Source organism: Echinops telfairi, unplaced genomic scaffold (genome assembly GCF_000313985.2).
Source record: "Echinops telfairi isolate 266 unplaced genomic scaffold, ASM31398v2 ScPeMD7_7400;HRSCAF=8409, whole genome shotgun sequence".
NCBI classification, from domain to species: Eukaryota; Metazoa; Chordata; class Mammalia; order Afrosoricida; family Tenrecidae; genus Echinops; species Echinops telfairi.
The window spans coordinates 9,195,812-9,212,938 of NW_022111300.1; the positions used below are offsets into that span (position 1 = coordinate 9,195,812).

Genomic DNA, 17,127 nt, shown 5'->3' on the forward strand with positions numbered 1-17,127 from the left:
ACAGATGACAGATTATACATGCACCTCCCATGGGCCACACGCCCAGAGGGCCACCCTAGGTGCCCAGACTCCCCATCCAGTGTGGATTGATGTAGACAATGGACTTTTAAGAGTTTTGTTTTTGATGAAGCACCCCAATATTAAGGTTTCACGTAGTCCTTAGTCATTCTGGGGGCCTGGGTGGGGTTCCCAATTTAGGGCCAACCAACAGGTGATGTGACTCACACCACAGAGAACCACTCAGGGAATTCATGGCCCAGGGTCAGGCAATCACCATGATTCCATCCCCTCCTTCATTTCAGACCTGTGATGAGCCGTGGCCCAAGCTGAGCCAGAGGGTCTTCTGGGCTCCCGTAGGCACTACCAGGAAGCCAGCCTCTTTCCGCTAGACTGAAGGTTGTGATGATGTGAGTCCTGGGTTGGTGGCATGAGAAGGGAGAACTGACGATGAAATGGAGCAAAAACAGAGAGAGCAGAACTGACATGAAGCGAGAGAGAAGTTAGAGTCTGACTATGTCCTGGGAATCTCTGGATCAAGCCATGCCTGAAGCAGAGGCCTGCCCTAGAACTTTTCAGTCGCATGTACAAAAAAATTTCCCTTTTGCTTTGTGAGCTTTTGAACGTGTGCAACCAAAGCGCCTGAAACTTTACCGCTCTACACGGCTGCTATCCCATGGGCTCGTTCTAAAATCCCCAGGTGCTGGTGTTAACGAGACAAATCTGGCTGGGCAAAACACAAGGAGCTGGAGGAGCTGCCACGATGCGACCAGAGGCAGGCTCCTGGGACTTTCTGAGCCTACGTTTCTTCCTCTGCTAGGCGAGGGACAAAGGCCTCACCCACCACCCCTCCCTCCCTCAGGTGATTGTGAGACTCACAGAGGAAGTCACTCTGGAAAAAAACACAATGCTAATTAGCATAACACGCCCCTTCATAGCAACTTCACATTCCTGGCATGCATCCCCCTCTAGATTCGAGGAAGCAATTTGAAGACTGAATCTTCGATTCTTTTCAGCAGATCCTATACTCTGTGTGACTGAAGAGGTCGCACGCCTTCTGCAGGCCTGAAAACCACGTGGAAGGGCAGGCAGCAGAGGTGCAGGAGCCGGCCAGACTCAGAGGCAGCCAGAAGCCTCATTTTCTGGGCCGAACACCACCATGCACTGAGGGTCAGTCCTTAGGCCCACCCAGGACGCTTCCTCCTGGCCGGCACACACCACCCCATCAAACTCGAGCTTATGAATTCTGAAGGAATAATGATGCTTTCATTGAGGAATTACACGGTCAGCCGCTCTGTCGCAAGGCCGAGGCCGCTGTCCTAATGATGGAGCTGTTCTCCAGTCAAGAGAACTTTGTTTGCTTTGAATGTTTTCATAGCTGATAGCTAAGGCAACAAGCTAACCAGTGAGCTTAACATGAAAGACTAACTTGTTTGGCAAAGCCTGCATTGTCGCATGTGCGTTCCTCTCCCCCTCCCGCACCCCCACAGAATCCACCTATGATAGATAGAGGCAGCTGGCCGTCAGGGGTTTAAGTCGAGAGATGACATCACAGAACGAATACCACCCCTGGTACTGACCTGCTTTCTGTCCAATGGCGGCATTAACAGATTCACTTTTGAGGGCAAAATAACTAGGTTTGGGGAGCTTCTTTAAGGTATCCTGCCACAACAGAGCTGAGTCTGGGGGGTGGTCGTGGGGGGCGGAATGTGAGAGGGCTCAGCAGACAACGTGCTTTATTCACGGGACCTAGGAACTGAGTGTCAAGTGTGCCGGGTCCTTTAAGCACATGGTAGCCAACACCCACCAAGTGTGCTGCCACTAGGCCAGAGTCCAAGAGCACGGAGGCCCGTATTGGGACAACCTGCACTGAGGTGGCAGGAGCTGGCCCTGCCCTTCCCAACTCCATGGGAAAGCATCCTAAGCAAAGCCTGTGAATGGCGGCTCCACACACTGGACACTCTCGGTTCCTGCTTCCAGGTGGAGATCTCCCCTGGCCCCTGGTGAGCTTCCATTCTGGAAGAGGAAGAAAAAGGTTGGCCTCTGGGCCAAGACCTAGGTTTCGATCTTGTTTTACCATTCCTAAAAGGGGCACTCGAGCCCCCAGTGGCCCAAGGCTCACTCCGTGAGAAGACAATGGCAGAGTGGTGATGAAGGGTTCCCCGCCAGACCCCGAGTACTCACCAGCCTGGACAGCGCCCTGGAGCCAGCATAGATGAGACCCACAAACAGCACGGACGCAGGAAGCCACGCAAAAACATCAGATCTGGAACGAGAAGGGGAAAGCCGTAACACAGTTATCACTTTGCCTAAAAGACGAAGCTGGAAGGAGGTGACCCCCTCAGATACAGCGAATACAGCCGCCGGGGTGGCCTCAACTTTTACTCCCTGGGTTCCTTACAAAGTTAGCTACGGGCTTGCCCTTGGATCCAGCAACTGTACTCCTAAGTATTTATCTGAAATGAGCTAAGAAAGGATGTAGACATAAAACCTGACCACCAATGTTTGTAGCAGCTTGAGTCATCATTTGAAAATTCAGAAGCAGCCAAGATGTTCTTCAATAAGTGAGTACATCCAGAAAATAGGGCATTACTCACTGCCATTGAATTGAGCTAACTCAGATTGACCCTATAGGACAGGGTAAAGCTGCCCCTGTGAGTGTCCGGGACTGCTCATGGAAGTAGAGAACCCCGTCTTTCTGCCATGGAACAGCGGGTGGTTCGGGACTGCTGACCTTGTGGATCACAGCCCAACAGGTACCTACTCTGCCACCAGGGATCCAATAGGGCATTGATTAAAAAGGTATCAGGTATCAAGTCATGAAAAGACAGAGAGAAAACAAATGTACACAGTTGAGTAAAAGAGAAACCACACTGAAGAAGCTACCTATTGTACCATTCCAACCACCTGGCATCCTGAGAAAGGCAGACCATGCGGGCAAGGAGAGGAGCCAGTGCTCGCTAGAAGGTCTGGAGTAGGAAGAAACAGGTGGGGCACAGGGTTTTAGGGCAGTGGGCCTATTCTACATGACACTAGACACATGGCAGTACGCGTTTGTCACACTCCTAGCACTACACAGTACGAGTGAGCCTAATATTAATAAGTACTGTAGACTTTAGCTAATAGTAAAGAATCACTATTAGGAGCCCTGGCATAGTGGATTATGCATTGAGCGGCTTAACCACAAAGTCAACAGTTAGAAACCATTAACCACTCCTCGGAGGAAGCATGAGGCTCTCTGCTCCTGTACATATTTACAGCTTTGGAAACCCAAAGGGGCAGCTCTACTCACTCGGTCTTATAGGATTACTATGAGGCAGAATTCATGTAATAGCATGAGTTTGTTTGTTTTTGTATTGAGCCATGCAAAAGATATACACGGCCAAGAAGCAATTATTTGAACAGAACAAAGCAACACTGAGTGGTTTAAAGTCAGGAAAGGTGTATGTAAAGGTTGCACCCTTTCGCCATACTTCTTCAATGTGTATATTGAATGAATCATCCCTCAGCTATGTGAAGAACATGGCATTAACATTGAAGAAAGGCTCTTTAACAACCATGATATGCAGATGACACAACCGTGCTTGTTGAGAGTGAGAAAGACTTGAAGCACTTGCTGAAGACGATCATGAGTAATGCAGCCTGCATTACTGATTACAGCACAAGTTAAAGAAAACAAAAATCCTCACGAGAACTGGACGAAGAGACAACATCACGATACTTGGAGAAATGACTGATGTTGCTAAGGATGTCATTTTGCTTGGATCCAAAAGCAATGCTCATGGACCCAGCAGTCAATCGGAGAGTAAGGATGTCACTTTGAGGACTAAAGTGTGCCTGAACCAAGTCACTGCATTTTCAACACCGCAAACGCGTGTGAAAGTTGGACAGTGAATAAAGACGACCAAAGAAGAGTCGATGCAACGGAATGTTGGGGCTAGATAAAAATACTGATTGCCAGAAGAACAGACAAACCCGTCTGGGAAGTGCAGCCAGATGCTCCTTAGAAGCAAGGCTGGCGAGACTTCATCTGACATACTTTGGACATGTCAGGAGAGACCAATCCCTGGAAAAGAACATCATGCTCGGTAAGGTAGAAGGTCCGCAAGCAAGATGAAGACGCTGAAGGACATAAACTGATACAGGCGCTGCAGCAATGGGCTCGAACGTCACGCTGGTGAGGTGGTGCAGGGCAGGGGCAGAGTCCCAGTCTACCGTAGCCAGGGTCACTCGCTAGCACGTGGAATCGATTCAACAGCACCGAACAACAACAGATCATGGCTTACACAAACCATCACCAGGACACAGCTGTTTGTGACAGAAGAACCTGTATGGGGGAGGGATGATATTTGGAAACTTTCTGTACTTGATACACATTTTTACTATAATCCTAAAACTGCTCCAAAAGGTCTAATACATTTTTGCAGCTGTCTGACTCATTCCTTGTGATTCACTCTTATCACTTAGCAGACTGGAGGAGACAGCGAAGCTATCTACCTACAGTCTGTCCCTGCTACCACCACCAGTCCCCCAAATAGGGCATAATGAGCTAGAAACTGAAACGGTTTGGCTGCAGGATGGAGACAAGGTTCAGTGGGTAGTGAACATTTGTGTTTGGATTCTAAATAGTCCAGAAGCTTTTGATTCATGCCAGATCATTAAAAATAGATGATTTTATCTTGATATGATTAAACTAATGAATTATGTGATGTGTGGATTAAGTGCCAATAAAACTTTTTTTAAAAATTGGTGATTTTGCCCAAATAATCTATCAAACAACTCCATGAAACCACAACGAAAAGAACTATAATGTCACAAGATTGAAATTTTTTTTATTAATAAATCATTTTCTTGGGCTCTTACAACTCTCATAACAATCCATACATCAATTGTATCGAAGTCATTTGTACATGTTTCCATCATCATTTTCAAAACATTTTCTTTTCTGCTTGAGCCCTTGGTATTAGGTCCTCTTTGTTGCCTCCCTCCCCTCCTCATGGGCCCCTGATAAATTATACATTATTATTCTTTTCATATCTTACAGCATCCTGTCTCCCTTATCCCACATTCCCATTGTTCATCACCATAGGGGGTGGGTTAGACATCGATCATTGTAGACAGTTCCCCATTGCTCCCCTCCCTCTACCCTCATGGTATCACTACTCCCATTACTGTTCCTGAGGGGGTTTATCTGTCCTGGATTCTGTGCATTGAGAGCTTTTATCTGTACCAGTGTACATGTTCCAGTCTACCTGGATTTGTAAGGCAGAACTGGGATCATGATAGTGGAAGCTAAGGTTGGGGGCCGGGGGAGGAAACATTAAAGAACTAGAGGAATATTGTGTGTCATTGGTGGTATGCTGCACCCTGGCTGACTCGTTCCTTCCTTGTGACCCTTTTGTGAGGGAATGTCCAATTGTCTAAAGATGGGCGGTTTTGGGTCTCCACTCCGACTCCCATCATTTGCATCAACATATTTTTTTAAAGGCGGGGTGGGAGAGTTGGGGGTGGGGAGGTTCACCTTAGAACGTTCAACCCTCTGAGATCAAAAGGGCAACATCTGCCCACCAAGGCAGGAAGGTTAGGAAAGAAAAAGAAGAAACGGAGCTGGGAGACCCAGGCAGGAGGTACAATGTGTGAAATTACATTGTGGAGACTGTAATCAATGATATGAAACAGAATGTGTGAATTTTTTAACGGAAAACAGATTTCTTCTGTAAACCTTTACCCAATTCGCAATACAAATTTAAAGGAAAAGGAAGAAGGCTACAATGTCCTGCTCTGACTTCTTCAGCCATCGACCTGGCATCGCCAGAATGTCAGTTCAGGAAACCCTGAAGGACTTCTTAGGGGACACTGCTTTCATTCAGTTATGGTCAGGCCAAGAACTGCTTTTTCATTACAGTGCAGACTCTTGTTCTCTTCCAGCAAAGCAAAGCCCAGGCTTTGGATACAGGGCCTATCACTGAGGTTGCCACAGGCATCCTCCATCCTACATAGAATTCCTAGAGTTCTTCTGCTAATGGATGGAAATAAAAGAAACCATTCCAGCAAGACATACCATAACAACCCCAGGTAACACAACAAGCTGCTCTCCCGGGATGGGTGCCCACTCAAGGAAGGCTCTTTTGTTCATTTCATTAGCCGGAGCAGGCAGTCCATCCTCAGTCAGGCCTGCCTGCTTCTGCACAACTGCCAGAGGAATCTAACACTAAACTGCTTCCCATCTCTACAAAGGCCTTCACATCCACTGGCTACATCATATTCAGCAAATACTTCACGAGACGTGCAAGGAACTGAAAACCCAAGTATTACTATTAGTAGCAACATCAGGAGTTAACAACTATGGAGCACTTGCTATAACCAAAAATATTTCCTATGCTTTGTCTTTTTTGAATGTGCACAGGAATCTGGTGGGGGAGGTATTATTATCCCCACTGCGCAGGTGAGGAAAATGAAGTTCAAGGCTTGAGCAGCTTGCATAAAGTCTGACTGGCTGGTAAATGACAAAGCTACAATCTGAATTCAATCCATCTGACTAGAAACCCTATCTTCTCGTGGTACTCTTCTACACTTGTGTTCTCATATAACTCATAATCTAATGGAAGACACTAAAATACCCATACATAGAGTGTAAACACGGCATGATGAATAGTCCCTGTCATTCTGCTCCAAAACATGTATGTCTGACCTCCAACCAAAAGATGAACAGAGAAAGGAGATGGCCGATCCTCCCTGGGGGACGGACAACAGAAAAGTGGGTGAAGGGAGACATCAGACAGGGCAATATGACAAAATAATAATTTATAAATTATCAAGGGCTCATAAGGGGGAAGGGAGCGGGGAGGGAGAGGAAAAATGAGGACCTAATGCCAGGGGCTTAAGTGGAGAGGAAATGTTTTGAGAATAATGAGGGCAATGAATGTAAGTATGAATTGTGATAAAAGTTGTATGAGCCCCTAATAAAATGATTTTTTTAAAAAAAGAATCAGCAACAAGCTCAACAAAACAGAAAAAAAAAGAGTTGTACAATTATCACCACATGCAACTCTAGAATATATTCTTCTTCCTTGTATTGTTATTCATATAATTATTTTTTGCTAATTATGACAAAAATATAGACAACAAAACATTCTCCAATTCAACAACATCTACATGTGTAATTCAGGGCCACTGATGATACTCTTCGTTGCACAACCATTATTGATATCCTTCTCCAAATGATTCCACCACCATTAACATAAAATCAATGCCCCTATGCAGTAACTCTTTCTCCTTCACCCATGGCAACCATTGGTCAATTTTGGTTTCTGTTATCTTTTCAGTAGCTTTCTTGATATAATATTCATATATCATACATTTATATGGTTAGATTTTCAACAAAGGGTCAGAACCCATTAAATGGGGAAGAGTTAGTATCTTATATTGGCAAAACTGGATGCAATTTGCAGAGAAGTAAAAGAGGACCCATATCTAAGACCACACACAACACTAAAATAAGATGGATCAAAGACCTAAATGTAAAACCGGAAATCATAAAGCTCATAGAAGAAAAACTAAAGGCAAACCTGAAGGCCCTAATTTGTGGCATAAAAAAACCTACCAAACATAACTAAAGATATAAAAAAAATACAGGTTAAACCAGACAACTGGGGCGTCTTAAAAATGAAGCACTTAGGTACATCAGAAGATTTCTCCGAATACAAAGAGAATTACAGACCGAGAAAATATTGGCTCCTGACCTCTAGCAAGGGACTAATAACTAAAATTTATTTTTAAAGCTTCAACACCTCAACACCAAAAAAGACAAGCAATCCATTTTGAAAAATTCGGCAGAGGACATGAACAGACACGCCCCGGAAGAAGCTATTCAGGCAGCCAGCAAATGGATTTTAAAATGCTGTGATCATTACCATTGCTGCATTGTTAAGTCCTGTAAGCTGGTTCTGAATCTTACACAGCAAACAGGACCAAACACTGCCCCATCCCGCACTAGCCTCACAGTTGTCCTCATGTTGGAAGGCCACTGTTGCAGCCACTGTGTCAATCCATCGGAGGGTCTCACTCTTTTTTTGCTGACCTTCTACTTGACCAAGCATGATGTCTTGTTTCCAAGGACTGATCCCTCTTGCTAACCTCTTGCTAACATACCTAAAGTACTTGAGACTGTAGTGTCATGCTCCCGCTGCGGAACATTCCAACAAGACAGATTTGTTTGCTGTTCCTGGCAGTGCACAGGACTTTCAATATTCCCTGCCATCGAGTCCATTTCCACCCATAAAGACCCGATTTATTCTTCCTTATCCATTGTCAAACTTTCACATACGAGGCAATTGAAAATGCATGGCTTGAGTCAGGTGCACCTTAGTCCTCAAAGTGGCACCTCTGCTCCTGAACTCTTTAAAACAGGTCAAGGTAACAGATTTGTCCAGTGTAATTTGTTGCTTTATTCCTTGACTGCTGCTATGCGTATTGATTGTAGATCCAAGTAAAATTAAATCCGTGATAGCTTCAATTTCTCTCCATTTATCATGATGGTGTCTATAGGATTAGTTGTGAGGACTTTTTTTTTACATTGAGTTATATATAGTCCATAATGAAGGTTGTATTCTTTTATCAACAAGTGCTGCAAGTCCTCAATGCTTTCAGTAAGCAAGGTTGCATCATTTGCATATCACAGGTTGCTAATGAGCTTTTCTCCAATCTTGATGCCACATTCTTCATATAGTCCAGCTTCTTAGATTATGTGCTCAGCTTACAGATTGAATAGGTCTGGTGAATGGATACAACCCTGGTGTATTCCTTTCCTGATTTTCAACCACCAAGATTCCCCTTGTTCCCTTTGAATGTCTGTCTCTTGAGCTATGGACAGGTTACTCATGAGCCCAATGTTATCCACAGTTTGCTGTGCTCCACACAGTCAAATGCCTTTGAATAGTTTATATGACAAAAGTAAACATCTTTCTGGTATTCTTCCAGCCAAAACCAACCCGGCATCAGCCTTGATATTCCTAGATGCATGTCCTGTCTGAAACTAGCTTTATTTCTGGTAGCTCCTTATTGATGAACTGCTGCAACTACTTTTAAATCATCTTAAACAAAATTTTACTTGCATGTAACATTAATACTATTGTTTGATAATTTCTACATTCTGGTGGGTCACCTTTATTTGGAATGAGCACAAATATGGATCCCTTCCAGTAGCTTGGCTGGGTTGCTGTCTTCCAAATTTCTTAGCATAGACTAGCAAGGACTTTCAGCGAGGCGTCAGTTTTTAAGATATAATGAAGGGTTCTGGAATTCCCATTCTTCTCCAGGCTATCCATAGTTTGTTATGATCCACACAGTCAAATGCCTGGGCACAGTCAAAAAAACACAAGTAAACATCTTTCTGGTATTCTCTGTTTTCAGCCAAGATCCACCTGACGTCAGCAATGATATCCCTTGTTCCATGTCCTCTTATGAATCTGCCTGAACCTCTGGCAGTTCCCAGTCAAAGTACTGCTACAACAATCATTGTTTGATAATATTCAGCAAAATTTTACTTACATGTGACATCAATAATATTGTTCTATAATTTGCACATTCTGTTGTGTCACCTTTCTTTGGAATAGGTAGATATAGAGATCTCTTCCAGTCAGTTGGCCAAGTAGCTTTGTCCCAAAAGGTAAGTGCTTCTACTGCTTCATCAGCTTGCTGAAACACTTCAAGGGGTATTCCTGGAGCCTTGTTTTTGGCTAATGCTTTCAGTGCAGCCTGAACTTCTTCCTTCAGCATCATTCGCTCTTGCTCATATGCTACCTGTCAATCAGTTCTTTGTGGTACAGTGACTCTGTGTAGTCTTTCCATCTTCTTTTGATGCTTCCTGCATCATTCAATATTTTGCCCATAGAATCTTTCAATATTTCAACTCGAGACTTGAATTTTTTTCTTGAGTTCTTTCAGTTGAAGATATGCTGAACCTATTCTTCCCTTTTGGTTTTCTAACTCTAGGTCTTTGCACCTTTCATTATAATATTTAATTTGTCTTCCTGAGCTGCCCTTTGAAATGTTCTATTTAGCTCTTTGACTTCATACTTTCTTCCATTGTCTTTAGCTATTCCATGATTAAGAGCGAGTTTCACTGACATCCACTTTGACCTTTTTGTTTTTGTGTCTTTTTTAAAAATAATAATAGAATTTAATGATGTTAAATTCGGGCTTCCTTCCCGGTTAGTACTTTTTTTTTTTTTTAATTTTATTAGGGGCTCATACAACTGTTATCACAATCCATACACACATCAATTGTGTAAAGCGCATTTATACATCATTCTCAAAACATTTTCTCTCCACTTAAGCCCCCAACATTAGGTCCTCATTTTTCCCCTCCCTCCCCGCTCCCCCCTCCCTCATGAGCCCTTGATAGTTTATAAATTGGTATTTTGTCATATCTTGCCCTGTCTGACGTCTCCCTTCACCCACTTTTCGCTTGTCTGTCCCCCAGGGAGGAGGTCACATATAGTTCCTTGTAATCGGTTCCCTCTTTCCTACCCATTCTCCCTTTACCCTCCCTGTTTCGCCACTCACACCACTGGTCCTATAGGGCTCATCCGTCCTGGATTCCCTGTATTTTCAGTTCCTATCTGTACCAGTGTACCTCCTCTGGTCTAGCCAGACTTGCAAGGTCGAATTTGAGTCATGGTAGTGGGAGCGGGGAGGAAACATTTAGGAACTAGAGGAAAGTTGTATTTCTCATCGTTGTTATATCGCACCCTGACTGGCTCATCTCCTCACCGAGACTCCTCTGCAAGGGGATCTCCAGTGGTCTACTAATGGGCTTTGGATGTCTTTTTAATGGCCTTTTGCTTTCTTCAAAAGGTCACTAGGCAAGGATACATCTACATAAATATTTGTATGTGCTGCAAATATATTTATGTACATAACAGAATACAGGGGGCACATGCAGGAAATCTTCTTAGTCCTAACCAAGCATTTTGCAGGACTAAGGGCCAAAGCCATATAAATGGGCATAGCATAGTTCTACATCCTACTCCAGTGAGTAGTGACTGGGGTCTTAAAAGCTTGCAATCAGCCTTGTAACATCCAACTATTGACCTCTTACCCAAGAAGAGTGAAGAAAACCAAACAATTTTCCCAAAGGGATGATGGACCACATGAGCCACAGCCTCCCCCAGCCTAAGACCTGAAGAGCCAGATGGTGCCTAGTGGCCAACACCAACAGCACTGACTCAGATCACAATAGAAGGTCCCAGACCGAGGGCAGGAAAATCATAGAACAAAATTCAAATTCATAAAAAAAGACCAAACTTACTGGTCTGACAGAGACTAGTAGAACCACTGAGCCTACAGCCCTTAGACACCACTCAAGCTTAGAACTGAACTCACCCCTGGAGACCACCTTCAGACAAACAACAGGCAGGCTGATAAAGTGAACAATAACACCCATGGAGAACATGCTTCCTAGAGCATTCAAGGGTACAGGATCAAAAAGGCAGTATTTCCCCCAAAGCAACCTTCAGAAGGCAAGAGGGAGCAGGAAAGCTGGGAGACGGGAAATGGGGAAGCCAGGGTGGAAGTAGAGAGAGTGCTGACACACTGAGGGACTGCAACCAAAGTCATGAAACAATCTACGTATAAACTGTTGAATGGGCAACTAATTCACACATGAATTCTAGCCCAGGCCATAATAAGACATTCGGGTGGGGGGTGGGGGCAAGAAGGATGCTATCGTCTATCCTTATAGGTCAAGAGTAACATCAGGCGATTGCTACTGTTCTAGGAAAAGATTTTTACTTTAGACGCCACTGGAGTTAGAACTCAGGCCCTCAACCTGTTGTGTACCAAAGGAAGCCCAAAGCCTACACCATAAGCAGGGCACTGAAGAGGAGGAGGAGGTGCTCTGGGTAAAGGAGCAGCTGGCCTGGCGGAGAATGGCCCACTACTCTGGAATGCAAGGTCAGTGAGGTCTCAAATATTTGTACTCCATTCCCTCTTAAAATAAACAGGGACAACTCCTGCTGAGTTATGTACTCTACGCGACACCAGTATCTTGAGTGGTCATGAACATGAGGAAAAGAAAACATTCCTAGGGAACAACGTGTATCTTAACCCTTCGACCCTAAAATTCAAAGGACTACACACACACACACACACACACACACACACACACACACACTTGTATCTTAACCCTTCTACCCTAACATTCAAAGAAAGAACTACACACACACACACACACACACACACACACACACACACACACACTTGTATCGTAACCTTTCTACCCTAAAATTCAAAGAAAGAACTACACACACACACACACATATTAAACACATATAAACACAAAACGTGTATATAAAACATTGTAGCGATAAGCATGTAAGTATATTTATTTGTTTCTCTCTATATATAATATACAACATATATAGGCCTAGTTGGACCAATGGGATGCCTATGAAATGCTATTCGACAGCTGGCTGTGTAAGTACATGGTGGCCAACATGAGATTTTGATCCAAGCACAGTGAGAACAGGGAATTTCTTTCCATGGGAAAAAGGGAAGCCCCTATTTTGGGCTTTGAGAGCCACGGTCTGATTCTCCTCACTGTGTAGAGGGCAGATGGCAGGGAAAAGGGAGGCCAGAGGAGGCAGCAGTAAACCGTCAGGGGGCCATGGCTAGAGATCATGGTAAGAGCAGCCTCAGAAGCACCTCCATATCTCATAGGGCTTTGCCGTTTCATCCCACACCTTCAGACATCTTTTCCATTTTGCTGATTGCTCACACTTGCTGCCCCAGGACTAAAATTCTGGATCTCCACCTACAGGTCTCCATCATTGTGGATATGCTTTCAATGGGTTACCTGGGCAGATAAAATTCATGACAACTGGCTTTTCCAGACTTTTCTAGGTGGTTTGGAGTCAAAGGAAAGACAGGTTTCTGTCACAACTGTGGTGCTTCTTTGTGCTTTTCTTTGTGCTTTTGTCACCTCTGGAAATATTTTTATAAATTATTTATTCAGGAAGAAATGAGACTACCACTTTCAAATCCTAGTTAGCTCTGGTACAACTGAGAAGGGTTTTTCTAAGAGGAGAGAGCAAGGAGTGATGGATCATACCTGGTTGTAGACACTACAAAGTATGGTCTATGGCATTTACATAGTTTCCCAAATCTTTTAAAAGTATAAATAGTTCTCTTCAAACTCACAGGGCTTTCCAGCAATTGTTAATGCTGTTGCTCCCTGTAGCAGAATTGGCCCATGGTTCATCATGGCCCCACGCTTAATGAAGTAGGAAACACTGCCTTAGTTCTATGTCTCAGAAGCTCACCAACCGTCCACTTCAGAAACATCAGTCACTGAACCCTTTGGGAACACAGCTCTACAGTGACATGTGTGGGGTCACCCGGAGGTGGACTTTAAAAGCAACTAGTTGGTTATAATAACTTCTAGTTAAAACCATGATATACTAAATTCTGACCAAGAAATTGGTTTTTATTAAAGTCTCTAATGTTGGAGGGTCATATGCTGACTCATTCACATAACACTGTGAAATATAAATACAAACAGGGTCTGTATGTATTGTTTGGTTATCTTTATCAAGAGCCTTAAAATATGTGTACTCTGAGCCAGAAGATCCGTTTTTATGAACTTGAATCTTAGAAAATCATCTTGGATGTCGGCAAAAGGGGTATCTAAAGGATGCTTTCACTTACTAATAGAAAAAGAACTGCAGACTGTCCTCACTGTTCATCAATACACCAAGCACCTCAGCGTGCCGGCCCCCCCTCCCTCAGATATCAGTAGGTTCTCTCTCCAATACAGTGAATTAGACCAACACAGAGAGATCAAAGATTCCCAGTGGCTACCAGCCATGGTGGGGAGAAGGAATGGAGGAGTGACTGCTTAGGGTGCAGAGAGCTTCTTAGTAGTGGTAGAATAATTGGGAAAAAGAGAGCTGGTGGTTGCAAACCATGACACTGAAATGTCCATGTACAAATTGATGAATTGGCAAATGTTTCGTTATATATCACTTTCTTACAATTAAAAAAATAAATGTTTTAATAGTAAGTCCTTCCTACCCACTCTATATCACAGCCTGACTTAAAACAAAACTTTCTGCCACTGAGCCCATTCAATCGCACAGCAACCTGGTAGGTCAGGTTAGAGCTTCCCGGGCAGGTTTCTGAGACTACCTCTGCACAGGAGTAGAACGCCTCATCTGTCTCCTGTGGAGAGGGCTGGGGGGTTTGAACTGCTTACCTTGCAGTTAGCAGTTCTCAATGAAAAAGCCACCCCCCACCCACTCAATGGCACACACACAAGCATACACATACAAGTCAACGCCTTTCCCTAGCTTTCCTTTTTCCTTATCTCCACGTGACCTGTTATAGAGGGCCCTCTTTATTTCTTTATTGCTGTCCCTGTGAGGCCAGGATTCTGTCTAGGTGACTCGCCTGTACTACTTCTGTAATTTGAAAGGAAAGTTTTCTTTTCTCTTTCCAGATTGATGGAGAGGAAAGTAGCGGCAACAAAATATACCAGGAAACTCCAGGCATGACCAAAATGAAAACTAATTTCTTTGCTTTTCTCAAGCCCTGCAGAGACTCTGCTCTGCATGGACTGCTAGTGCTTATAGCTACTTGAGTTTGAGGACCAGAGAAGAAAGCAGAATCCACACCCTGCTATCTGCCTCTGAGATGGTCCGAATAGGGAATTCCAACCCTTTTAAATTCAGTCTAGATTGCTAATAATCATAGCATAACTGGTACAACAAAAAAGTGACTGCATTTTTAAAACGATTTTCTCCTGTGAAGTTAGGAACTTGGGATAGAGGCAGTCATGTTCCCTTACTATAATAATCTTATCCCTTTACTTATTAAAAGATAGCACCTAAGCATACTAGACGAACTTGGAAATACAGAAAGCAAGAAAAGCATTTTTAAATGATTTTTCTCCCATGAAGTTAGGAACATGGGATAGAGGCAGTCATGTTCCCTTACTATAATAATCTTATCCCTTCACTTATTAAAAGATAGCCCTTAAGCATACTAGACAAACTTGAAAATACAGAAACCAAGAAAAGCATTACATTACAACCCTACTGCCCAAAGATAACCAATGTGAGAACCTTAGCACATCTCCTTCTTTTTCTCCCCAGATGCACATAAACTCTTCCACAAAAATAAGATGCCACCACATGTTACTTTATAACCTATTTAGCTCAATATTATGAATAGTCTTCCATGGCAAGAAAAGTTATCCCTGATATTATTCACAATTGAATATGTTAGTCTACTATTGGTCATTTAAAGTTAATCCTATTTTTTTGCCATTCTAAATGCACTATCCTTGATTAAATAGTCATGTCTCATGTTCATGATATTTTCATCAGGATAAATTCACTGAAGATGAACTGCTACTCAAACATATGTGTAGTAAAGTTTATAACTAGTTACAAATCTAATACTGCAAGATTGTAAGAGAGCCAACGGCCTGGAAATTAGCAACAAATTAAGTTTATATTGTTGTTGTTAAGTGCCATCAAGTAGCCCCTGACTCATGGTAGCCCACAGATAATGGAATAAAATACTACCTAGTCCTATGCTGTCCCCAACATCTGTGGGGGAGCAGACGGTTGTGAACCAAAGGGTTTTCATTTTTACATGACTGCCACACTTTTCTTCCTAAGTCTCTTCATCTGGAAGCTCTGCTGAAACCTATACCACATGACAGCAGGTTGACAGATGATTGGTGGCCATGCACGAGGTGCACTGCTTGAGAATCAAGCCCAGGCCTCCTTTATGGAAGGCGAGAATTCCAGCGCGGAACCACCCCTGCTCTCTATTAATGAACCATTTCTTTGCCCTTCACCCATTGGTTGACAGCATGTGGGTCCTCATGTGGCTTTATTCATTCACTGTTCTATGTGCTAACAAAAGAAGCAAGATGGAGCTCAGTTCTGAGGTGGTCCTGGTAGGAAGCTGCTGTCCAGGTGACTACGGTGCAGGGTGGGAGATTAGAGAGGGGAGTGTTCTTGCAGCAACTCCTAGCGGTACAGACAGCACTATGTTCTAGGATGATTTGCCACAGGGTCTGGTTTGAAAATCATTGTGACACGTAATTTTTCTTAACTGATTTACATGCACAAATTGGGTATGTTGTTTGAACCGTGGGCGTGTTTGTTTTTTGTTGGTACACACTCCACTGTCCCTAAGAGCCCGAAAGAATAAAGCATTTTAAAAAGAAGCTAACAAAAGTCTGTTGGCAGGATTATAAAACTGTTGTTATTGAGATGGAGCCTAATTAAATTAAACTACTTGTTTTTCAAATAGAGCATGCATTATTGAGAGAACATCTGCTCCCAGAAAACAGTGCCTGAGTATTTGAGAGTTCGCTGCATTAGACTGACACCTGGTGGAACTAAGAACAGCTCTCACCCAGGAAAACAAGACCAAGACACGGAGGCTCCCAGGTTGACGACTGACATTGCTTACAACAGTAGCACCTTGCAATTGTAAAGCCAGTAACTTGCTTTATCATTTAAAAGAATGTCTGGTTTGGAGGAGAGGGCAAAACACTAAAACAACAATAATGAAGAAAATGGCAAGAAAACCCACAAATAAAATGAATTCTGCACAAAAATAATGTGGAATAAAGAAACCAGCAGCACCACACACACACACAATCCCAGAGAGTAAAACGACAACAAGAAATCCATGCCTCTCAGTCATTACACTAACTGCAAACAGATTACATGCATCAGCAGAGGCAGAATAAATAAGAAAACTGGCCCATCAATATGCTGTCTATAAGAGACACTCCTTAGATACAAACAAAAAATAGACTAAAAATCAAAGGATGGGAAAATAGATATCAAGCCAATGGCAATCAAAAATAGTAGGAGTGGAAATAGTAATTTCTGGTGAAGTAGACTTAGAAGCAAAATCAAGCCTAAGAGACAAAGAAATGGCAACTGAATAAGAGAACATAACCATAATAAATATTTATGCACCAATCAACGAGTTTCCTAATACATTAATCAAACTGTGAGTTCAAGAAAGAAATCAACAACTCCACAATAAAAATAGGAGACTAATGCACCACTTTTTTTTTTTTTGGAATGATCATTTTATTTT

The 17,127-nt window shown here is 43.2% G+C and overlaps 1 protein-coding gene across 1 annotated transcript in view; it reads right to left on the reverse strand.

Annotated features, from left to right (window-relative positions):
• The window catches only part of TMEM241 (transmembrane protein 241), a 153,705-nt gene that overhangs the window by 106,612 nt on the left and 29,966 nt on the right, over positions 1–17,127 (reverse strand). The window contains exon 4 of the mRNA XM_045296217.1: positions 2,182–2,263. Coding sequence (XP_045152152.1) covers positions 2,182–2,263 — 82 coding nt within the window. The remainder of the gene's footprint in view (positions 1–2,181; positions 2,264–17,127) is intronic.